The sequence below is a fragment of the Emydura macquarii genome, unplaced genomic scaffold, assembly GCF_026122565.2.
Source record: "Emydura macquarii macquarii isolate MOO-44397 ecotype Brisbane River unplaced genomic scaffold, CSIRO-AGI_Emac_v2 contig_1451, whole genome shotgun sequence".
NCBI classification, from domain to species: domain Eukaryota; kingdom Metazoa; phylum Chordata; order Testudines; family Chelidae; genus Emydura; species Emydura macquarii.
The window spans coordinates 20516239-20542185 of NW_027131588.1; the positions used below are offsets into that span (position 1 = coordinate 20516239).

Here is a 25947-nt window from a genome sequence, read left to right on the forward strand (position 1 = left end):
CACCACCACCCCCCTTCCCATTCCTCTGGGCCCTTCTTCTGGCAGAGTTTGACTGAACCCAGCCGGCAAGGGGTGCTGGGTCGCTCCCCAGCTAGAGGGCCATGGCTCTCGCAGGAGGCTCCCCAGGGTGGAGTCCCCCTTGGGGGGGACTTTCTCCTCCAGGTGTCGGGAGAAGGTTTCCCACGTGCGCACAGCCCCCCATGGGGCAAGGAGGCGCGCTGCAGCCGGGGCCGGGGGGGAGCCTCAAAGCCCCAGGTGCTCGCACGCTTAATCCTCCCCCCCCCCTCGCCCGGCGATTTCCCAGCCGCTCGGGCGACCTCTGTCGGCTTCTGCCGCGGCCGCTCCTGCTCCGCCTTCCCCACCCACTCGCCCGCACACACACACGCAGCCTTGCCCCCGGCCGCCCCGCAGCAGGCTCCTCCCGGGCCGGCCGGCAGCGAGCCGCCGTGTGGGGCTGGCGGAGGGGGGCGGGCGCTAGTGAAGTGAAGTGAAGTGAAGTGAGGGAGGGAGCAAGCGGCGCAGAGGAGTTTCCCAAAACTTCCCGGGAAGTGCCTGCGCCCGGGTGGCAGCCGCGGCAGAGGAGCCAGGCAGAGCGCGGGGAGGGAGCCGGGGGCAAGGGGGCAGCAGAGAGAGGCCAGCCGCGCCGAGTGAGGGCAGGGGGCAGCCGGCAGCCGGCGGCGCTGCAGCGGGGCGAGCCGGGGCCGGAGCGGGGCGAGCCGGGGCCAGCCGGGGAGCGGGGCGCACGGCTGGAGAGGGGCGCACGGCTGGAGCGGGGCGCGGAGTTGGAGAGGGGCGCACGGCTGGAGCGGGGCGCAGTTCCCCAGCCAATGGCCCAGCCGGGCTCAGCCGGGCCGAGGGACCCGGAGACCCCCGGCGCTCGGGCCGCCCCGGCCGGGATGCCGGAGAAGAAGCGAGAGGGCAAAGGGGGGAAAGGCAAGAAGGGCCGAGGGGCCGGCAGGAAAGCGGCTGCCCCGGCGGAGGGCGCAGCGGGCGAAGGTGTCTCAGGTAAGCGGTCCTCCCTCCCCCGCTTCCCACCCGGCTGCTCGGGGCTGGGCTGGGTCGGCGCATCGCTGCGCCTCTCTCGCCCCCTTTCCCCGCCCCACTCCCCAGCTGCTCCGCAGCGGGCGCCGGTGCCCGCCCGGCAGCTCTGCTCCAGTCCGGGGCCGCCCCTCGGATGCTCCGCAGGCACCGAGCGAGCCGCTTCCTTTCCCCGTCTCTCCGCGCCCCCTGCCTTCCCCAGCGGCGCCCGCCCGGGCTTCCAGGTGGCTGCTTCCTCCTTGCTCCGCGGAGGTGAGGCTGCCCCCGGGCCAGCGGCAGGGAGATCTCCCCTCCCGGGCCCTGAGCAGCTGGTTCTTCCTTGCTGCTTTATGATCTCTTTCGTGTTTCCCCAGCTAGATGACACTTCGCTCGCGTGTGTGTGTGAGTGAGTGTGAGAGAGAGTGAAAGGGAGAGCCCAATGTCCGCACAATATCACGAAAGTTTTTAAGGGAAACCCCTTGGCAAGTAGATTTTGTATCTGGGCTGGTCAGTTTTTCATGACTATGTAACCAGACTGACTCGGTGTGCTTTTGATATCTGGCTGATAAACTGGAGAGCCATCTGATGAGCTGCTTTTATGTTGCACCTTTGGCCCTCTCCCATGCACTTTGCCCGCTAGTCCATCTCCACTGGGACGGTGTCTTAAGATTCCAAACTTTTCTGAGCCACTTTCAGCCAGATTTCCTCTTTTACAAAAAGAACATGCTGGTTTTTTTTTTTTTTTTGTTTTGTTTTGTTTTTTAAAAAGCCTCTTCTCCATCCCCACCGTCTCCAAATTACTCTGGTCTGATAGATTAGATCAGTGGTACTTTAGGATCAAGCATTTTGTGAGCTGTCATTGCCCTGAACCCTGTATGATGGTTTACACGAGTGTAAAATGCTGATTTGGTAGCAATTTAGAGCCATCCTCAGTTTGTGGGGTGCAGGGCAGCAGAGAATTAGCCTTGTATAGTTTAGAGATTTTTTTTGTTGTAATTTCTTGCCTTTCATTGGTACAGTTGGGATGTAGTTAGTTAAGATGCCTTGCTTTATACAAGGAGCAGCGTGTGAAAAAGTAGCACCGGTACAAAATGCGAAAACGCTCTAAAATGCCTAAATTTAATTTTTCCTTTACTGTGGTGTGACCAACAGGAAGCTGTTATGCCATGTAAAAGTTTAATAATCAGCCATTGGAGATGGCTTGTGTAATTCACTAGTGGCAGCTATCCCACACTCATTCCAATACAACTTTTTTACACCACCACCATGTATGTCCTGTCTCTCACTCCCCGTCTTGCTCAGCGAGTGACAGATTGCACGACTTGTGCTTATTAATGAGTGTGAATAAGAGTTTTAAATACACGGGGAGACTTCCCTTGCTATGCAAAACCTGATACAAATACTCCTTCTACCTTTTTGTTATCTACCTCTTGATCCATCTAAGTTTTATAAAGGTGCTTGTCATCACTGTGATATCTGAGCAGCTTCCAAAAAAAGTAAACGCAAAAATCTCTCTCTCTCAGCCCTGCTGATAGGAACAAGCTTGCAGTTACTTGTGGGAAGGAGGCGGGTGGTAGGAGGCGTATAAAGTGTGGGGCTAGTGATGTGTTTGAGAGGGTTGTTACATGTAAGCTACATCAAAGAAATGGTGTTGCAGTTAGCTCTGAATGCGGCGAGGGAGGCTGTCTTCTAACTGTGTCTGGTAGTGAGTTCTGTTGTCTCAGTCCAGTTCTCATAGAGGTTCTGTCTCCTGCGGATATTACTCTTCCCTGGTTGTTGACATCTTAGTTTTTCCAGCAGAGCAAAATTGTCATGTGAGGTCACTATTGTAGAGAGAGCCGGTCTGTCACGTAGTTAGGGCCAGTTCTAAGCAGCGCTTTGAAAATCAGTACAGAGACCTTACACTGGACTCGTGTGTCCAATGGGGAGCCAGCGTGAGGAGCATTGCATGGGAAGATTTGTGTCCTCAATAACCTGTGTGTGTGTCAGATGGGCTGCTGCACTCTGAATCTGGTATAGTTTCCTACAGGTGCTGGCCTTCATTTCCCGGTGTGGGGAATTGCAGTAGGTAAGCATGGAAGTTCCAAACACATGGGTTAGCATAGCCAGATCCCGGTCCAATAGGGCGGGGTGTTGTCCTCTGACCAGCTTCACAGGGAAGTGGGCATTCTTTGCCACCAGGGATATTTGGGTGTGCAACTGCATTTAATGACTCCCTGACCACCCCAGCGATGCTGTCTAAGCTTAGAATCCAAGGGCAGTTACTTTGAAGGGCAGGAGTTGTAATGGAGCAGGTGAGCTGCTGGAAATACACCTCTTGTCCTAGCAGCATCACATCGATCTGATCAGGATTCAGCTTCATTCGGCTGGCTGCTCTTCATCCAGCTGCTGTAAGGCCTTGCCTACATGAGAAAGGGTTTGCCGATATTGCTGTACAGGCAAATCCTCCTAATGCACATGCGGCTTATACTGGCAAAAGAGTGCTTTTGGTAGTATTGGTTCATACCATTTCCCCCAAACAAAATAAGCTATACCAGCAAAAGCTCTTCTTTCTCAGTATAACTGCATCTACGCTAGGTATAGAAATGTTGTGGGGAAAAGTCACATCTCTAAGTAACGTAGCTGTATCTGCAAAAGTGTCTAAGCATCATTTCATTTTATGTCATTACATTTCGGGTCCTTCAAATCCATCTGACTGTAACAGGACAGCTCATGTGTAGAGTCATTCCCGTGTGCAAGTGCTTGTAGGATTGAGACCTCAATGTACAATTCAAACTTTCAATATGAAACACAAGGCACCCTTATGTAGCTGAATACTTGCAAACAGATGATCTTAGGTTTGTGAGTTATGTCTTTTACCTGTTCAGAATCTTCCCACCCACCCCCCCTTTTGGGGGCTAAGTAACATTAACGATCAAACCAGATAGCATTTCAAGATATTCATATAAACTGCAGTTCCAAAGTGGAAAGAACCAAAAAATTGAACACGTGGGGCAGAGAAGCAAATACTAGTTTTATGCATTGGGCTTTCATTCTTTCTCCCCTTTAAGAATAAATTCTCTTTTGCCAGTACTTACACTGTGTACTGGTTTTTTGGAATATGAAAATGTGAAATGCATATGAAATGTGTCAGTTAAACCAAGGCATTATTCTTAAAATTCTCTGTACCACTAGAGAGAAACTTAGTAAATAAATTCTAGCTTCTGTCACCTTAGTTTGCTCTGTTTTTGCTTTCAAAGTAATTCACATCCTTTCAGTCTTAGGGCTGGAAGCATTGGTATAATTTGTAACTTGTCATTAGCTTTTGAATCAGCTTTATTACAAAACAGGGAGGTTTTCTTTTTAACTGAATTGTCTTCTAATGCTAGCCTAGGTGACGGCAGGATATCTGTCAAAGAAGACAGATGCAAGTTTAAAAAGGCTTTCAGATATGTTTGGGCTGCCCTACCACGCAGCCCAGTAATGGCATAGAAAAACCAAACCAAACTTTTTAACACTTTTCATGGCTCAAAGTGAAGTAGGGACTAAGGTCCAGTATGAAAAAAGTGATCATTGGAGGGATTGTTTATTGCCATAGTTTTTGCTTCCCTAAAACTGTGCAAAGGAACAATATCTTTCTCGCTTTCAAATGGTCTTGAACAAATCAATTTTATCTGGCTTGTGCTAACTCCAGAACTATTGTGTCTTCATTCAGTAGGGCACATCAGGCGCTTGTGAGTACAGGTGGTGGAAAAACTGAGACACTTAGTATTACAAATTGGTAGAAGCTGACAGCTTCTCTCCAAATGACATCAGTGTTCCTGCTATGCTAACTAAGTTTGTAAATAAGCTGAACTGTTTTGTTGGCGGGCATTCTGGGACACCAGTGGCATACCCCCAGGGCATCCAGCAGAGAAGAACTCACTGCCTGGCACAAGGGGTAACTAACATCAGAAAGCTGGGACTTTTTTGACCATTTCAGATGCTTCCTCCCAAAGTCCCAGCAAGTGACGCTGCAGCTTACAATGTTGTTACTGCAATATGAACAACAACATCTCCTAGGTGCCCAATCGGGACCCCGTTGTACACACCTGTCCTATAAAGACAATCCCTGCCAAAGAGCTTTTAGTGTTAGCACATGACAAGAATACGGGAGGAGACAAGGAAGAGGAGGGGAGAGGGTTGGACAAAACCACAGTGACATGACCGTGTTTGTAAAACAAGCACATCAGCTGCCTGGACGTTGCTGGTGTTTTGCAGATGTCACAGCTCAGGTGAGCTTTTTATGGAAGCTTTGGGAGGAGGATTAGGTAGCGGCTTTGCGGATGTTAACAGGGAACTTCTGCCAGATGCAAGGAGTGGGAAAGGAGAAAGCATGAAGGGGCTTGCAAGAAAGTGCGGTTGATGGGCAGTGAAGTGTGGATCATTGGCAGAGCAAAGGTCATTGGGGGATGAAGTCCCACTGTGAGTGAGTGTGGGTTATCACGACAGCTCCGGGCCTTATCAGAATCGGTAGGAAGGGCAGGTGTGATGGGGTATACAAACCCCACAGTGGGCTTAGAAGGGGTTAAAAAAAGGCAATACTGGGCCCAGGTCGCCCTGCCCCTCCAGGCCTGCCAACCATGCTCCTGCTGGAGGGGTGGGTTAAAAGGGCCTGAGAAAGCCAGGGAAGGGACGGTGGACAGCCTGCAGGAGAGAGGAACCCTTCTCTGGGAAGCCAGACAGAAGGTGGAGTCTGAGGGGGGACCACAGAGCAGGCAAAGCCGTGGCTTCCCCAGCCACCACCCCCTTCGAGAAGCAGCAGGTGTTGCAGGGGTGTGGTTTGAGAAGCTAGGGACTGTTTGGACCATAGGAGCCAACTGAAGGGGCGCATGGGTAGGAAGTAGCCCAGGGTGGCAGATTTCGGCTTTCTACGGCTCTCACTGGGCCTTGGGCTGGGACCTGATGGAGAGGGAGGGGCCTGGGTCACCCACCAAGCCCCACTTAAGGGAAAAGGGCCCAGAGGCAGGGCGGAGGCCCAAACACTCCTGGCCGGGGAGCAGGGACCAAGCACTGTTACTGGCCCCCAACAGCAAGGCAAGGAGTTGGAGGGCAGGAGCACTGATCATTAGGCCAACCAGCCCTCTGAGCAACCTATTGCCGGGGGGGGCTAAGCTGTGAAGAGTTTTAAAGGCAGAGACAAGTTTGATACGGTGCAAAAGGGGGAGCCGGTGGAGGGAAGCAAAGGTGGAGGGAATGATTTCAGAACAAAGAACAAGGGGCGATCTTAGCAGCACCGTACTATCTTGCGTGACCTTCTCATAAACAGATGAGGGATATGTCGACTAGATGGAGCTACTATAAGCTGGGTGCATAACTGGTTGAAAAAACGTTCCCAGAGAGAAATCAGTGGTTCACAGTTAAGCTGGAAGAGCGTATCAAGTGGGGTCTTGCAGGGATCAGTTCTGCGTCCAGTTCTGTTCAACATCTTCATCAAAGATTTAGATAACAGCATAGAGAGACGCTTATAAAGTTTGCAGACGACACCAAGCTGGGAGGGGTTGCAAATGCTTTGGAAGATAAGATTGAAATTCACAATGATTTGGACAAACTTGAGCAATGGTCTGAAGTGAATAGGCTGAAATTCAGTAAGGACAAATACACAGTACTCCACTTAATTTGTGCCAGGGCTTACCCCCAGCATCCCTAGGCAAGGCAGTTCATAGCCCCAGCACCTTGCTTGCTCCATCACTTATAAATGCAGAATTGCCTGAGCCCTGCACTGCAGACAAGGTCACAGTTTTCCAGTACATAGAAAGGAGGAGGGTGAAGAGTTGTTCTCCTTAACCTCTTAGGATAAGACAAGAAGCAACGGGCTTAAATTGCAGCAAGGGCAGTTTAGGTTGGACATTAGGAAAAACTTCCTAACTCTCAGGGTGGTTAAGCCCTGGAACAAATTGCCAAGGGGGGTTGTGGAATCTCTGTCATGGGAGGTTTTAAAGAACAGGTTAGAGAAACACCTGTCAGGAATGGTCAAGTTAATACTTAGTTCTGCCTTGAGTGCAGGGGACCTGACTAGATTACCCCTCGATGTCCCTTCCAGTCCTACACTTCCATGATTTTGTGATTTTTGAATGGCCCGGAGGGGAGGAAAATTGCATTCACTGAGGCCAGAGAGAGGAGGTTATGGTAGTTGAGGTCTGAGATGATGAGGACCTGCATGAGAATTTTAGCCATGTGGATTGAGAGGAAAGGCTGGATTTTAGAAATTATGTGTAGGAAGGAGCAGCAAGATGTCCAGCCTGGGTGTATGCGTTCAATGATTCGGTATCGCCCTTGACTTAGCTCTGGTTACGGGCTTGAGTGAAGGGAGGAGATGGTGTTGATCACAGTAACAGAGAAAGGGAGAGCCAAGGGCTTGGTGGGGAAGATTCAGAGCTCAATTTTGGGCATGTTAAATTTAGTTGATAAAAGCTTACGTTCCTGAGGAGAGATCAGAAAGGCAGGGCAAGATTTGGATGGAAGAAGGCAGGTTTGGAGAAGAGAGGAAGGTCTGCAACTCCTTTGAAGTGCTAGTCAAAGATGTTTTCAATTAAGATTTGACCAGTTCCAGAGGAAAATAACCTTGCAGAATAAGTGACAAATTTGTTATAATTTCCAACCCAAAATATTTATATACTCCTGGTATGACTGGGAAAGAAAAGCCCTTTACCTCTATGCAACGTGTGAATAATTCCAAACATACCGGACCATTTGCAGAACAATTTGATAATGAATCTTGTTTAAAGTATTTAAGTATCTTCTTGTTTTGTGTACCGTGTGAGATCAGCCATTATTCAATTGGCTTTGACGTAAGACAGCAAGAGCTACTCCAATATAGCCACTGGAATGCAAATAAAATTGTAAGGACATACCAGTATCGCTACAGTCCAAATGTCCAATAACTATTGGCTGTGTATAGAAAGTTATTCCCCTGAAATAAGGAAAGAAACTCTCCTAAACTGGGTGCAAATATTGGTAGTGGGGGAAGGCTGAACGTATTTTTTTATCTCTGGTATAATATTGTTGAGATTTGTTTAGTGTTGTGAGGATTTTAGAACATTAACCACTGGCAAAGCCTGAGAGGTAACACTGAAATCAAAGTTTGTCTCACTGCATTCATGGTCTTTCCTCCTGAGACTACTGCAAACACACTACTTGAGACAGAAAGAAAACATGAACCGGTGTGAAACAGTATGAAACCTCCAAACAACTATAAATGTTGGACGGGATGTTAAGAGGTTGAACTCCGCACTTTGTCTGGGATCAGCTACTCCCTTTCTAGACATCTTCTGAAAATCTGCCCACAAGTGTCACAATCAGAGCTGCTAAATGCTGAGCACTTCTGAAAATCTGAATCTCATTTAGGTGCCTAAATGAGAACTACTCTATCTTGAAAATCAGGACCTTCTAGTTGAGGGTGCTGCGTCCTGGAAAATCTAGCCTTGAGCTCTTTTAAAAATCTAGCCCCCAGTGTCCGATAGTATTGTGGGGCAGGTGCTTACAGCCGAGAGCTAAACAGTGAAGAACAATCATGTCGCAAAGTGTCAGAAGTTCTGGAAATGCTATGAATTCTTACCGAATCAGTGTTTTGTTAGCATTCCAAAAGTAACAAGAGTGAATGCAACTTTAACAGCACTGATAGTTTATCATGTTCCGTTATGATACAAGAAAACAAACCAAGTGTCAATATTTTGTGTGAGTCATTCAAGCTGTGCAAAGAACCACATGAATGCACTTCAAGTGTTTCAGTTAACCCTAAATTACTCCCTTCTCCATTTTAGAATACACTGTGGGCAACTCTGAATTAGTTCATTCCAGCCTGAGAAAATCTGCGCTAAATCTGGTTTTAATGTGAGGATTGCAACTGAAAAATAATAGGAATGTAATTTAAGCACAATGTGATCTTTAGCTCTTTGGGGCAGGGATCCTCTTTCAGTTCTGTGTTTATATAATGCTAAGAACAATGGGGTCCTGCTCTATGAGCGAGTGAGGCTTAGATGCTATTAGAGTATAAGTTAATAATTTAACATTTAATTGAAATTAGGTGCTGCCATAACACTAAGGCTTGGTCTGCGCTTACCCGGCGATTTGGTGGCAGTCGACGGGAGTTACGCAAGCTACGCAGAGTAGCTTGTGTAACTCCCATCGACTGCTGGGCTTCTCTTCTGTGTGCCGTTTCCACTGCACTGCGCTGACGGGAACCTCATTCCCATTGACGCAGTGCTATGCCACTTGAGGGGGTGGTTTACCAGCGTCGACTTCTGGATCAATTGAGCGGGTCTTCTCTGACCGCTCAATCGGTCCAGAAAGGTCGATCAGATGGCAGCGACTTTGCCACCGTCGGTGTAGACATACCATAAGAGAATTTGCTATGGAAAAATAGGAAATGTAAAAAAGAAAAAACAGTCATTTTTCATTAACCGATCATATTAACAGAAAAGAGAGTTGTATCTATACATTACATAAGTGTAGAGTATGTTTGCAATGTTTAAACCTTCTGTGAATGAAAAGTATTCACCAAAAGTTTCCTCTTACTTGATTTGTAAGCGCAGACATTCCAAAATAACGTTTTTGGAAAGAAGGTATCTAAAAGGACTTCCAACACAGATGTCTGTAAATTATAAGTAGTTTTTCTGTCCAGGGAGAAGAGAGAATATTTCTTTGTTCTTTTGGGGGGTACAATTCTTTGAAGCCATTCCAGCTATGTGATTTCTGTTTTAAAATATCAGCTATCCTTGCTCTTATCCCACCCCTCTTCGTCAGTATTTGCCTATGGAACTATAATCTGATATAATGAGAGATACTGATATAATGATTTTAGATGAAGGCTGGCTCAAGTCAGGTCCTTGGATTTTCTTCTTGGATGTCATTTCTCGCCATTATAATCCGGTTCCCTTCTCCTCCTCTAATTTAGCTACTCCCATGGTGCCTTCTTTGGCCACTAGAGGGTGCTCAGAGAGCACCACTTGCAAAATCCCAGTGTTTCACTTCTGTGTATCCTCTCTGCTTCCTGCAGGCCAGCCCTAGACTTTGAGTCTCCCACTGTATTTTGGGGGGCAAAATGATGGTTTGGAATAAATCACCAGTCTCTGGCTTCTTGAAATGTATTGCGCAGGAGGGGGAGAGTTTCATAATCTTGGCCCGTTTTCCAGGAGTCTCTGCCTGTTGTGTTATATGTTCTGTCCCCCATCATAAACCCGATCTCATTTTGTTCAAACCCCCAGCACCGCGTGAGTAAGAAATGCTGAAAACCAGGCTTGATTGAATAATGCTCATTCCTAAGTCCTGGCTCAGCTGGGTAGTTTTATGGTGGGAAAATTCACCTTCCTTTCTATCTGAAATTCACCTGCCTTGCAATTAAGTTGGTTGTCTGCTTGTGTCCTTTGGCGTGATTTAGACCCGTCCTGTCCTCTTACGTCCTCACTTCCTACCCCCAGTGAAGTGTGAGAAAGGCAGAAGCCTGGCGATCAGTGGCAGAAGTCACTCGGGGCCTCTACTCAGGCAGCACACCCCTGGGGGTCAGTGGGAGCGTTGCTGGAGAAGGATGGCTGGATTTGGCCCTGGTGATTTGTTTCCCAAACCATCCTAAACCTTTCATTTCACAGCTTCAACAGGCAGGCAGCTGCCTACTCCAGACAGCTGTTGCGCTTTAGGCTCAGCTGTGTGGGAGGCAGGGCATGTTGTATTAGGATTTTTCAGTGCTTTGACTTTTTATTTGTATTTGGTGAGTGTATTAATGGATCAGGAAGCAGTGCAGAGGTGGCAACTTTGAAGGGCAGCTGTGTTAAAGCTGTGTGTGCAGGTGAACTGAGAAAATGACTGTAAGGGAAACACAGGTCCTGGCATGTACTGTGGTCTGGTCCCATGTGATATGAATATGAAAAGTTCAGCGTGAGGTCATAGGGATGTTCATCAACATGCCGTACTGTCCTTTTCTCGCTCCCATCTTTCATTTCCCCGCTGGTATTTGGATCTGCTTTATTTCTGCTAAGGGGGACGGGGCGTGGGCGGGTGGGGAGGGAACAAGCAGGAAATGCTGGGAATATTGCAACAAGTTTTATTCGAACTAATGGGGAACTTTTTGGTAATCCCACTGTCTTGAACATTCACGTTTCTCCAGTACTTTGACTCATGGATCCTATGGGATAGTTATTCCAGTTTCACTTGTACAATTCACTGCATGAAATCCTATTGACACCTGTTTGCTCACTGATACTTGCATAACTCTCATGGGAGTGGGGGAGTTCCCGGTCTGGATTTCTGGGAAAATAGACACTCTGGGAATGTCTACACAGCCCGCAGGAGTGAGCCTGCCAGCCGGGGCTAACAGACTTGGGCTCGCGCTCTAAAAATAGGCCTCAGAACCCCAGCTTGTGGCTGAGCCACATCTAGTCCGAGTCTGTCAGTCCAGGCTGGGAAGCTCACTTCTGCGGGCTGCATGCATATACCCCATTATGTGGATTGGCCAGTACGGGCCAAATTGAGCAGACCTAATTCTAGCAAGGCTAAGAAAGAGTTACAGAATTTGGCCCTATGTATGGGCCTACTAGATACTAAGCCAGGCCCCACAGGACTAAACAAAGAAAGCATAATTCAGTGTTGAGATTGTTTGTTTGGGGTAATTTCTTTCATGTCCTCTCTGACTCTCTCAGCGCCTCTGGGCTGATTGTCCCTTTCACATCCATCAGAGGGAGGCAATCCAGATCAGGCAGATCCAGGCTTAGCGTCTGCAACTTTCATTCACATTAAGCCCCGCTCAGCCGGTTCATGTGTCAGTTGTCCTCATCTTGTCTACTAATTACCGGCACAGCAGTTTATATTATTGTGCTGCTAATGGTTGAACCCCACCCATGAAGAATCTGGCGATGAGCAAATTGAGAATCCTGATAAGATACAGTTGCAGGGATGCTTGAAGGAGGATTTCACGGATGTGGTTAATGACAGAAAAGCTAGATTTGAACTCCAGTAGTGCAGGAAACAACCTAATAGATTGGTATTTTAGGAAAAAATTAACAATTATGTTGGCCACTGCAACTGAATAATAACTATTATTAGTGTTATAGAATTATAATATATTATAGATCTATAATATATATATATATACACACACTATATAGTTATACACACTATATAATTATAACTATTCAGTGGCCACTGAATGCAACTTACAGTCCTAGTCTTTGTATTATGTTTGGGAAATGTATATTGGTTATTAATGCCACAATATAAAATGACGTCTTATTTTGCAAATGGATTTTTGCATGTAGGTTGGAACTGCGCTGAGTACACAACTGTTATTTGTATGACAGTAGTGGCTGGAATCTCAACTGAGAGGAATGTTCCATAGTGCTGGACAGTTTCTGTCCCAAAGAGCTTACAGTCTAAATAGATAGGGACGGGGAAAAAGAGAAGGAAAATGATTTGCACAGGATCTTATGGCAAGTCAGTGGCAGAGCCTGGAATAGAATCTAGGTTTCCTAACACCTGAACCAATGCCCTATCCACTAGATCACACTGCCCATTGGCACATGGAAAGGATCCTCTAAACATGGTCCGTCCCCCCATCCCCTCCTCACACAGAAAGGGGGTTGCAGGGCTCTCTGTAGGTCCGGGGATTCATGGAGGGGGGGGGGGAGAGGTGAGAAAAGAGGTAGGTGTGTCAGCTGGAATGCACATTGTTCCCTTACTGACACTGTGGATCCACTGCAATAGGAACCTCTTGTTGAGGGAGGCTATGGGGGCAGCAGCAGTCCGAGGAGATCCCTGCACCTGTCTTGGGCCTGAACTGCCAGGGAGTGTTGGTGTGGTGCCAGGGACCCGCAAAGGCACAGATGTTTCTGGCTTCCTGCCATTTCCCCCAGGGATCTAGACCCGTGGCTCAGTCCAAATGACAGCAGCTCCCATCCCACCAGATGGGAGAGGCACCCCAAGAGGAGGAATCTCACAGGTTTTACCATGGAAGAGTTAGCACAGCTGATGGAGACTGAAAGCAGAGCGTTGTCATTTTCAGTATTCTGGCGTTACCAGCAACTGCTGTTCACCTCTGTTCTCTCTTGTACTGCTGCAGTTGAACGGTAGCAAATGAATTGGATTCTGTAGCTCTGTTCTACAGAAATGAACGAGGCTATTGAAAATCAGACACCAGAATCTGAAAGCTGCCAGTCAGACCTGCTCTCCGAAAGGGCAGACTGGCAGTGAACCATGGGCAAAACGCTCCGCTCAGAGGATGCCGGAAATGACTGGTAACAAGTTCGGACTAGAAATAAGGCGCAGCACTTTTATTAGAGAGGATAATTTATTAGCGAGGATAACTGTTGGAACAACTTAGCAAGGGGTGTGATGGGTTCTCCACCGCCTGAAGTCTTTACATAAAACTGGATGGATTTTTGAAGGACACGGTATAGCTCAAACAGAAGTTATGGGCTTGATGCAGAAATTAGTGGCTGGTGATACGCAGGTCAGGCTAGATGATCATAAGGGCATTTTCTGGCCTTAAATCCTAGGAGTCATTTCCAGATTTGAGTCTGTGGATCCAGCAGTTCTGGCCTCTCCACTTGTTTCTCTTCCTAGATGCATTTTGATTTAGGAATTGTTTTACTCTAAATGAATTGCGTTGAAGCATCTGAGCAAGCAATACCAATGTAAAAGGGAGGAAAGACAAACACTGGAGTGTTGTGCTAAAGGAGGAGAACCTAAAAGTCACACTGACCTTTGTCAGTGAAACTGACGGACGATGGTTCCTTGCCGAAGCTGCGAGCCAGGCCATGTGCTTGTATAGAGCCAGGTCATGTCTAGCGACTGGAAAAGTCTTCCAGGTTTAAGAATGTTGCTAGTAAAAAAGAATTAAAAAATATATATTCTCTTAACTCCCCATCGCTCCTCCTCCTCTTTGAGTTTTCTGTTCCTATTGAACATTGGTCCTGGCTAATCACAGTGGGCTCCCTGCCCCTTCTTCTGGCAAAACACACCGGGAGGGGGCTTAGAAGGGGAGATGTGGAAAATCTGTACAGCCCATTTTGTAGCCAGGATGATTCCCAGAGATTCAGGCTGATCCCAAGGGTTCTAAGGAAGGCCTGGGACATCCATTCAGAGACACTTTGCCTTCTGACCCCGTCTGGCCCCTAGCAGCCTCATTGCTACGTGCTCCGTCTCCTCCCCTTTCCCTGCAGATCCCGGACTTGTAACGTTCACTCCGTGGGGAGGGAATAGTATTAGAGGGGCAACTGAGTGCCCCCTTCTGTTCACGGACGGCAGGAACCACGTGTGGCATGTCCCCTTTGTTAGTGGATCTCGGGGGGGGGGGACCATTTGGGTCGCTTGTCCTTGAAATTAGGCATTACTTCACATTAATTGCCTCTCCATCACTACACGTTCCTACTGCCTTTGGGCCCAGTCAGTCCTGACTCAGGGAAACACGCCCAAGCGATACCTGACCGTGGGCTGTGAGTTCAGACCGTAATGCTAAGTGGGGTGTGATCTCCACTGCCAGCTTTGAGAGCATGGGAGGATCATTTTAAATAATTGTCCCGAGCCCAGTATGGGCATTTTATCACATGGACGTCGAAGTCAAGACATCGAGGCTGTGGTTCATTTCCTCTGAGCGCTGACTACATTAAAACAAAAGTAGGGAGAGATTTCCACAGGGCAGGGCAGGAGCCCAGCTTCCCTTGATTTTCAGTGGAAGATGTGGGCTGGATCCTGCACCGCTGCTCTCAGTGGCAGCTGTGCCATTGTCTTCAGTAGGGATAGAATCGGGCAGTGGATGCCCATCTCCCATTTATTCCTTTGGAAATCTCCTGAATGCTTATGGAAGTGAGCAGCTTGGCAATGCTGGAAACTTGTTTTCTCTCTCTCCTCAGCATCTCCCCAGAAGAGGTGCAGAACCCACCCTCTGCACTGCAAATCCATCTCAGTCCTGCCCTAGACACTTTTGGGAAGATAGGGTACTTAACTCGCCTTGCCCATTCAATCATTGGACTCTCTGCCAACAGGGTTGCCTCCTAGAGTGTTTTGGGCAACTTTTCTTCTAACCTGGACTAAGACTCCCAATTCATTTGGCACAACCTCCTAAACGCTGAAATGGCTTTGGCCTGATTTACAAAGCTGGGAGCTGGGCGTAACTGTACTCACATGAATCGTTCCATTACATTCAATGGTGAGTTACTCACGTGCTTGCAGGATGAGCCCATTATTTACTCTTACCATTGGGACTAAGGCCTTGTCTCCATGGGAAAGTTGCACTGGTTTACCTTAAATCAGGTTTTAAACCCATTTAACTAAACCAGTGCAACCCCCTGTGTGGACACTCTTATTTTGATTTAGCATAAATCTGATCCTAATCGACGTAAACTAAATCAAAATAAGATACGCTTAAATTGAAATAGAAGTGTCTACACAGGGGTTCGCACTGGTTGAACTAACCTGGTTTAAATTCAGACCTTAGGTGAAACTAGTGCAATTTTCCCATGTAGACTAGCCCCAGTTATCAAGAGGATCCTAATTCTATTCATTGCCAACTTTCTGTGTGCCCCCTACCAATCCACAGGACCCCCATATGGTGGGGGGAAGGGTACACTTTACCGGGGCCCAGAGGCCCTGGGGGCCTGGCCCAGGCTGCAACCCCCATTACCATGGGGAAAAATATTTTCATGGCTCATGAGATGGTATGTATGGGATGAGGGATTGTGGGATGTGTGTGGGAGCGGGCCCGTGTTATAAGTTTGTCCTGGGCCTGAAAAATTATGCTTGGGCCCTGCCAATCCAATGTACGAGCCATCTAGTCCTCATCCTGAAAATGACATTTGAATGGTCTCTGTGGCTTTGGTATTGAACGTAAAAATAAAAGAACAAACAAACTTTTATCTTTCCCAAATCTCCCTCCACCTTCCCTTCAATTACTTCCTTTTGTTCTCTGGAGGGCACTCATTAACCATCACTAGCACATCTTAAGAAGATCTTCAAAATGCTGAAAAGAAACAGCGAGCAGGGACACAGAGGAGCAGCTAAATCCTGCTGTAGGTTTGTAAAACTCTTTCTGACCAGCTCTTCAAGCACACTTCGTTAGCAATAGCTGCAAAATTGCAGTAAATTCCCCGCTCTGGAGAAAGGAGGGAAGTGTCGATGTTTGTAGTTAAATCCCAGTCTGGATTTTGTTTTGTTTTTAAATTTCCCCAACGCTAGTCTCTATTAATCCTTGCAGTGTGTGTTAGGGTTTCCTGTCGAGTTGTCATGCAGATTAAATCTGACACCCTGAGTTGTAGCTTTGGTTAAGGAAAGGCAGCACCTGACCATGAGTACGTTTGTGCTTCTTGGGTGTTTTTATTTTATAAATACTGCAATAGCCAAAAGTATCCCGAAGCCTCATCTTCTCTTGCTAGCCTGTTTTTGGTACTTAGTTCTGTGCTTATATTCTTAAGGTGTCCAGGGGTCTTTGGATGCCAAAAATAAAAAGGATGGGTCCAGACTCTGTCCTACACCAAGACCTGCTCAGCACACAGGGGAGGTGGGGGAGAGCCAACGACAGCTGCTTCTTTCTCAAGCTGCCCACGTCGCCACATGAGTTACAGCAGCCCTTGGGTTGCTTTAACGTACGCTGGTGTGCTGCGGCCCCATCAGTTGAGAACTGGTGGAGCTCAGGCGTGCTGAGACGCCGCCTCCTGCCCACTGTGCCAGGATGAGCGGGGCAGTTGGCGTAGGAGCCGGCTATGCACTTGACACCAGCTGAACAACTCTACCCCAGGGGAGTTCTCTGCTGGCTAGTGACCGGGTTGTGAGCGGCACAAAGAGGCAATGTTGCCATCTCTTCCTGAGCAAAAGGCAGGCCACAGGGAAAAGCTCTGTACTGCTTCCAGAAGTGGCAAAGGATGGATTGTGATGCTAATTAGCGTCAGTGCCCTTCACTTCACTCACAGTTGTGGATGCGTCATGCCCCATTGTAGGAAAGGAATCTGCCCTCGATGACTATGGAAGGTGGGGAGCCCACATCAAAGATTTTCTCAGGGAGAAAAGGCCTGGGGCTGCAGGATGGGATCTTCAGCCCTGGCTGAGCAGACTGTCTGTGCAGCTGGACCAGTGCCACCAGCACAGACCACAGGGAGAGCACCGGGCCCAGCTTGCTCCTCCCCTCTACAGAGAATTTTGATCCACTGCAACTACACTTGCCCAGTCCCACCTTTCCCTCCTCCTCCTCCCCCTGCTGGAGAACTGCAGAGATCTCAGGGCTGGATCCGGCAAAGGACAAAGCGCTTACACACACTTAACTGTAAGGCACATGAATAACCCCGTTAGCTGCAATGGGCCCACTCACGTGCTTAACTGCTCTGCTAGCGGGACCCCAGTGCTCAGCATTTCGCAGGATTGAATGCTTAGGGCCCAGAGGCTGGAGATGGAGTGGAGTCCCGTTGCAAGAGGTCGACGCTGCTTCCATCCTCTGCGAGTGACCCACTGCTTTCAAACCCGGGTCTACGGGTGACCTCCTCACCTAGCTCTGAAAGAATAGGGGAACACGCAAAAGATAATTAGTCATTTGAACTGCAAACCGTGAGTAAACTTCTGTGCTTCAAGCATCACATTTGAAAGAAATTGGGTCAGACTTCATTCGTGCTTTTGGTTTGAGGCCCCGTGTGTGGTCTCCACTAGGGCAAGAGCTGATCTGGAGGAGCAAGAGAAGCACTAATGTTGCTTCTTATTTCACGATGTTAATAGTGAACCTAACTTACACGTGGAATTTGTGTATACCCGGTGGTTTCAGATATCCAGGTGCGTTCAGCACCTTTTTCATCTTATTCTCTGGTTCTGCAAAGTAAGAAACTGCAGTTTCTCATCCTACCTTGATGTTTTTAGGAGTTGCAAAGAAACGGCAAAATGTTTCACCTTTCCAGACAGATTTAAGGCATGCTCAGATGCCAAATCTTGCCCTTCATATTTGCAACAAGAAGAGGAGTGAGTTGTAAGTGCCCCTGGTTTTTAAGCCCTTCTAGAATGATATTACATCATAGAATTCCTCCACCAGGATGTGTCAGGAAAAAGTGCTTGCTTTTTTTTTTAGCCCTATTTAATTTGTGGTTTCATAAAAATGCTGGAGCTTTTATAGAGAAGCCCCTGAGGGAGTGGTTCTGTGAAATTTGCTAACAGCTGGATGGCACAGATTTGGAAAGCGCTGCTGTCCGTAAGTAAGAAAACTAAAGGTTGCTGTGAGAGACCAGTGTGTTTTTTTCCCCCAAATAATCCTTTTATTTCCATATTAACTATCAGAGAGGAACAAATCCTTGCATAATGTATATTCTCTTCTGATAGTCTTAGGAAGTCAATTCGCTCTAGAAAAGCGGAAATCAGCCCCCAGCAGGGGAACGTTCAAATGTTATGAATAGCTACTTTCCTTTTCTTTTTCTTTTTTTAAAACTTCTCGGTTGGTTCAGAACTCCCTTGACAAATTAACCAAATGCCAGGCGTCACTGGGATTGCCTTGTTTCATGGCGAATTTGTAACTAAAGGCTTCTTCTCTAAGCAATGACTATCAGTTTCCTGGAAAAAGTCAGAGTCCACTTCTGATGAGTCCCAAAGAGACACGGAACAAGCGAGACCAGTAAAATGCTTTGAAGTTGTTGTTGGATAAATAAGAACTTGAGGCACCAAGTGCTTGGAATATGGTTATCAGGCCACTTACATTCATAAAACGGCGTTGAGTCCATTGATGTTGATTCCATAAACTTTGAGCAGATAAGATAAAACCGGGAACCCAGGTAAAGGAATATACTTACAGTATATGAACGCAGGGCTGTTCATTCATGTTTGTTCAGTAACACCAGCGTTCATCTCACCTTCTCCTCCTCCCCCGGTTCTCTCACACAAGATGGAAGAGACCCATTTCCCCCTCTGGTCTGGACCCCCTCCTTGCAAGCCAGGGAGGACTCCCTCCTCCACCCGACCCAGCTAGGGGAGATGAGGTGGTGCTGACCACTCACCACAAGCAGCAAATATTCCCAACCCCGCACCCAGCCTTCCGTTATTGGAGGAGACCTGCTTCTCACCCGGCTAGCCATGCTATAGCTAGAGGCCACAGAGTGACCCAACAACTGCATCTGTGAGACACGGCTGATAGATGGAAACTGCCTAGAGAAGCTCACAAAGGGGTGAGGAATGCTGGATAGGTGTGGATCTGAGTATGGGGAGGGTGGATAGATTTGGGGTGTGGTTTGATTTGGGGTTGGGTTTTTTTGGTTGGTTGGTTTGTTTGTTGGTTTGGTTTTTTTTGAGGTGAGAAGGAAAAATGAAGCACTGAAGGATTTTTTGAGTGGACATGAAGGGGATACCCTACGTTGGGAATGGCACATGTATCGCCAATTGAGGTTCAAATACTGCCAATTTCTCACCGGTTTAGGGCTGTGTTAATGTCCGAGTGCTTACTGTGTTTGTTTTGCAAGCACTTGTATCTATATTTTCTATAGAAACTCTTATTTGGAGCATGTCTCATGTAAAAGTTCCAACGAGGAATAATGAGGGAAGGGAAAATGCATGACCTCAGAAAGTTTTTGTGGAGTTGCAGTGTAATCCAAAAACACAATTGCCAGGTGCTTCTTCAGAGAAGGATAGGGGTTATATTTAAATACATCGTCTAGAAAGCCCCTTAATGCCAGCAGAGAATCAATTCCATTTAGTCTCTAAACGTACCTTTCTTTTGACCATGGCATAACTCCAAGGAGATGTTTCAATTGATTGGCGGACTGAATTTAACACACACGCAGAAAGTGAAAGCTAAGTATCCTTACTTCTCATACAGAGCTTTTTTTCAAGCTATTGAATCATAGAACTTTTAAAAAGCAATACACTTCAGCCTTATTTTCAGAAATTCACTTCTCCGAATTACCCTGCAGGAGAAATCAGGCAGAATACTGTGATCGGCATAAAACTCCAATGGTCCACCAGCTCAATGAAGATAGCACTTCATCGATTCGCTTTGATCAGGGAGAGGAAGCTGAAGGACCGTGACAGTGCTTTGAAATGAATGTAATAATGCTTGAAGAGTTAGCCCAAATACCTGTCTGGGGCAGGGTGGGAGATGGGGGAGCATATTCAGAACGGAGGGGGTTTTACCCATGGCTGTGGGTTGTGACTGCCTCCGCTCCCATAAAGTAAGCAGGAGTGAACCTGGTCATAGCCTGAATGTGAAACTCCCAACTGTCCTTCAGCTGGGGCGGGCTGCTGCGTGGGGAGCAGCGGGGGGGCCGGGTGCTGTCTCTACTGTACAGGGCCGTGCTCTCACCTGACCCCCTTTTCCAATCATTTAACAGCCGGGCTCAGCTGGAGAAGGCAGCTGTTTTGCAGCCTCTTGTCTCTAGGAGCTGCTCTCGCTCCAGCTGGGCAGGAGTGATGTTTAGGGGCGAAGGGGGTGCCCTGCACAGAGAGGAAGGAGAGGCTGGGGATTTGCAAGGAAGAGCGGCCGCAGGTGTGTACAGCTGCCTGAGGATTGGGGGCATAAGAGAGAAGGAGGGGGACGTACGCTGCTGGGGCCTTTGACGGGGCGGTAAGAGACTAGTTGCACGATGAGGGCCTGGGTGTCTTTCGCCCTCTCCCCAGCGTCGCTGGCAAAACGACTCCACCGATCATCCTTGTGCGCGCAGCTTCCATCGCCATGCAGTGACCATGGCAACCAAAGTTCTCCATCGGTTGCTAGAGGATAGTAGCGGTAATGTCTGCTGGCCGGAGTGGGGGAAGGAGAGCAGCTGTGGAGCACGGGGAAGTTGCTTGACTGCGGTAATCGTATTTGGCAGGTCAAGGGTGAGCAATGGCCTGCAGGGATTAGTACAGTGCCCTAGGCTAGCAAAGTGGTGTTATAATGAACCCCAGATGTTTCTGCTATTTTCAATGTCTGTGTTATGCTTTAAACCTTAAAATGTATCCTAGGATATGGTGGGTAGGGAAAGGTTATTAGCTGCTTGGAAATTCTTTATTTGTAATACATCTATTCCCTCTTGATATTAGCTGCTGCCTGTTTAAAACATAAATCTTTGGTTCTCCATTGTAATAAGGACGTTTCCTCCCAATCAGCGGTTCCATGAGAACATGAACACAGTTCTCTTGTGAGAATTCAGACCCCGCTCTTCAGAAACTGGGAACGGCGGGAACAGGTTTTGTGGGATGGTAGGGGGTGGAGGAACAGCACACCAGAGACTGAAGGAAGTCACAGGTGCTTGGAAAACACGGTTTCATTCCCCCAGGCTAACTGCTTTAGAATTTGGAGCCATGACCCTTGGAGTATGTCACTGGCCTAAGCAACGCCATGGCACCATTGTGTGAGCTTTTAAGTCTAATAAATGTTTAGATTGACTCAAAGTCTAGGAGTCTCCTGTACGTAGTGTCTCTGAGCAGAGGGATAAAGCAGCTATAAGGAGCCATGTTTGTGGCAAGCATTTTAAATTCTGTTCTATGGGACCGGGATGACTCAAGAGTTTGTAGTGGGGGAGGCTGCCTTTCACCTCCACATTCCTCATTCTAAATTATGCCAGGCTGTTAGTGATTGGAAGATGTTACCATGTGATGGCTAATTGGTGGTCTCAGTCCCCTGGGCGGTGGGCAGGTGTGCACATCACAAAAACCGCCTCCTCAAAGAGGAATCCCCCTGTTTTAATGCTGAAAGGAACCACCCCGATGACAGGGGTGGGATGAGAAAGCTGGCGCTATTGTGAGGATACAGAGAGGAACGTTGTGAGTGGAAGGGGAATCTGTTTTGGTGCTGTTATGCTAGCACCCCTTGTGAGAATTTTAAAATACTTTTAAAAATCTGTGCAACATTCTCGCTCCTCAAGGATTGGTGGGGGAAGGAGGAGGAGCTGGTCACAGAACTCTGTCTGCAGCACAGAATCATAAAGTCCTAAGTATCAAAACCACGCTGAGATGCCAAATAGCGTCAAGTTGGATGATTGTTGTAGATGTTTTTCTATTCTGTGTAACTGTCCAATTGGATTGAGACCTCTCCCCTCACAACTCGCATCCCAGCCTACTCATGGAACAGCCGTTGGCCATCTGCACTCACCTCTGCGCAAGTTTTAGTAAGGACTCTACGTTCTTCTTGTTCCTTGATGAATAGCAAGTTTGCTCTTTCAGAGGTTCCAGCAAAAACCTACTTTGGTATCCGTTTTATTTAATCATTGATGTACTAGAGGGATATTGGATATTCATAAAAGCTGATGAGATAAAACACATTGCAAAGAGAAGTATGTGAATGGAACTAATAATTTCTGAAATATGCTTTAAGTTCCTCCTAGGAGAAATAAAATGTGAGTAAAAGGCAGAAATATAGTTGGGAATTCAATTTAATCATTTTGGATTTTTTTTCATTACTCTCTCCTGCCAGGTAGTTTTATTATATCTCCCTAGAGATGGGCAGAGGTTCAGAGTAAGGCAAAGCTGAGTCAAAGAGTTCGTCCGTATCCTATAGGACATTTTTTGTGCCTGTTTTTTTGCATTTCCCTGAGAAACTTCTTCTGTCAGTTACTACCTGAGAATTCCCCCATACAACCAGCAGGGGGACTCAGGATATTAGATTGTCACACAGGTCGTTAAAAAATGGCCTGTGCTCTTTCTTGTGACTCTCCCCTCACTTTGTTTTGTTCTCTTCCAAATCTGGACTCCCCGCCAGGACCTCCTTCCTTGGCCCTTCCCATATTGCTGAGCACTCGTGACTCCTGCACATCTGGACGAGGGGTTGTGCCATCCTAGTAGAGAATTGCTGATCCATTGTGTTTATAAGAAGCCTATCGCTTTACCAACTTCTAGTTAGCCTGTTTGTTCTGCTTTCCTTTCTTAAACATTGTTGCTGAATGATTGGGAGAGCAAGATACCAGCTTTAAGAGACACGTCAATGGTTTCTTGCCTGAATACATTATATCATCTTAATAATGGGTTTATTTTGTATCACAATGGGGGAAATAACTCTCTTAAATCCTGCTTGAAACAAGGTTTCTCACATGGCAGTGCTCTGTGTTGCATTTATCCAGTATTGTGGTGGTACATATTATAGTATACATGATGCACGTGCTCGGTCATGCCTGCTGTACATATGGTTGCAAAGCAGTTTGCATCCTAACACCCTGTTTTCAGACAACATGTTAAGGTTAATTTTGTGATGCTCATTCTATGTTTGCAGTCAAATTCCCCACCCCCTGCATGCTGGCCCCCAAAGTCCAAGCCAAATACCTTCAGCAAAGGTGGAGAACAAAATGACACTTGCTTCCCATTAAATTCTAGCAGCACAATTTCAGAAAAGCCACAGCAAAGCTCGAGTGAAATTAGACTCTTGTCATGGGTGTAGCCATCACTGAGGACTAGTGCATTGGCTTGGCTTGCAGAAACTGCTTTTACTTTATTTAAAAAAAAAAAAAAAGTTGGAACCTGCAAAAATTGGGGTCTGATGCACAGAAGAAAATTGCCATGGAGTGCTGGCTGATTGGTGAGACGCTGGTTACGCCCTCTCCTCCCCCAGGGCGGCACAGCTGTGAGGAAACAGGCGCCGCTTGCGAAAGTGGCTGTGAGGCTGGCAAAGGAGGCCACAAAGGAGCAGTCCCATTTTACAGACCCTCTAGTCATTGTCTCAGAGAAGCACTGCGGGGCATGAAATTTGGATCTGTCCTGTCCAAGACTGACCCAGGTGCATATGCTCCAGGCACGTATACGTGAAACCTGGTGTGCTCGCCGAGCATGGTATAAACAGTTCAACTGGTGAAATAACTTCTGTCCTGCGTTTTCCCACCGTGGTGTGTTGTCCAGTAGCAAATGCTGAGTGTGGTGAGTCATGATTTGGGCAGTGCTAGTAGTCATGCTAAAGGGGATTGCAACCAGACACAGCCCTTGTGGATGCACAATCCAGTGTTAAGCATAAATGCAGTGAACGTTTTGGGTTCTCAGTAGGACTCTTATTAATTCCTTCCTATAAATAGTTTTGCTGAAGATAAGTGCACAATAACTCCCCTAATCCCCAATTGCTACCTTGTTGGCAACAGAAGCCTCATATTTTATATCGGCTGTTACGGACATGAAGTCAAGGTGATACGTGGATGAAGTCCAGTGTCCTGGCCAGGAATGAAAGGCAGTGGAATCTTCCATGCAGAAATAACAGCAAAGCAAAACTTGTGTCTGGAATGTCATAGATCATACAGTCCATAGGAAACAATACAAGAGAGATCTCCATACATGACAATCTCCTTTTCACTCACAGCAAAACGAAACTGTCACATATAATCCTAAAAGCATCATTCTCTTTTTAAAAGAAGAAAGGAAATCCAGAAAAACAAAGAGAAGGAAAGGGTTGTGTTCATGAGCCCTGGTAATAAAGATTTGGAATCACATGAGCACCTTTCTAGCATGAATCACGTTTATATACTTAAACATGCACATATGTCAACATACAAAGTTGCACTGGATAAAGGTGTGTTTTTAAATTGATTTAGCTAAACCAGAGAGAGCAAAACCTCTTTCAAATCAATTTAAACCTGACTAATACTGATTTTAGCTTACTTTGGTAAGGAATTGACTGACGCACACATTAAATATAAATCAGGTTTAAATTGATGTAACAGTGTTCACACAGGGGTTTTGCACTGGTTTAACTAAAATCAGCTTGTTTCAGTTAGATTGGCACAACTTTGTGTGTAGACAAAGCTTATGTTTCTCTATAAAGATGCTAACACGTCTTTCAGTCATGGGGTGAAATTCTGGCTCTACTGAAGTCAATTTAAAAAATCCCATTGGCTCCTATCCTGACACCCAATGGGGCCAGGATTTCACCCCTTGTGTATAGTGGGCCTCTGAGGCTCACATTATGGCAAATAAAGCTGGCAGATACTTTCACACTTGATAGCATCAATTTTCACTCTGTGATTCTGTTCAGTCTGCATGAGTGAAAGATTTGATGTTTGTTTTACAGTGTCTTCATTTTGTTCTCTTAACCGTCAACATGTTTAGAACCAACAGTTACATTGCTCGTGCTGTTTTTCTCCTACATTTTAGCTAAACTATGTAAAAGGCAGACAGAGACCTACGATTTGGTAGGAGGGAAAACAGCAGAATAAAGACAATGGATTTCAAGAAGGCAGGCTTTAACAAACTCAGAACTGGTAGGTAAGGTCCCGTGGGAAGTAAGTCTAAAGGGAAAACATTCAGGAGAGTTGGCAGTTTTTTAGAGACATTATTAAGAGCAAACTATCCCAATGCATAGGAAAGATAGGAAACATGACAAAAGACCACCCTGGCTTAACCAGGAGATCTTCTGGAACCTGAAACTCAAAAGAGTCCTACAAAAAGTGACAAGTAAGTCCAATTATGGAGGAGTATAAAAAAACCAACACAAGCATGTAGGGACAAAATTTGAAAGGCCAAGACACAAAATAATATTAAACTAGCTACAGACTTAGACGGTAACAAACCAAAAAAAAAAACAACTTTACAAATACATAAGAAGTGAAAGGAAAATCAAAGACCTGGTACTTACTCATTAATCAATGAGGAGGTAAACGCAATAACAGAAACTGCACCAATGACCAAAGTGTTAAATACCTTTTTTGTTTCAGTTTTCCCAAAAAAAGTTAGCAATGATTAGATAACTAACATAGTGAAAATGGGGTAGAATCTGAGGCTAAAATAGGGAAAGAACAAGTTAAGAATTATTTAAACAAGTTAATGTACTCAAATTGTTAGAGTGTGATGAAATACTGTGCACCCTAGAATACTTCAGGAACTGGCTGAAGAGATCTCTGAACCATTAGCGATTATCTTTGAGAATTCGTGGAGGATAGGAGAGATCCCAGAGGATTGGAAAAGGGCAAATATAGTACTTAAAAACAATCCAGGGAATTATAAACCTGTCAGTTTAATTTTGGTACCCGGAAAGACAATGGAGCAAATAATAAAACAATCAGTCTGTAAGCACTAGAAGGT

The 25947-nt window shown here is 46.6% G+C and overlaps 1 protein-coding gene across 3 annotated transcripts in view; it reads left to right on the forward strand.

The window, feature by feature from the left end:
* Positions 1-759: 759 nt before the first annotated feature.
* Positions 760-25947, forward strand: part of NRG1 (neuregulin 1) — a 213322-nt gene continuing 188134 nt past the window's right edge. For all 3 annotated transcript variants that reach the window (XM_067553304.1, XM_067553303.1, XM_067553305.1), the window contains exon 1: positions 760-1005. In XM_067553304.1, the coding sequence (XP_067409405.1) occupies positions 828-1005 (178 nt within the window). In that variant the 5' untranslated portion in view covers positions 760-827. The remainder of the gene's footprint in view (positions 1006-25947) is intronic.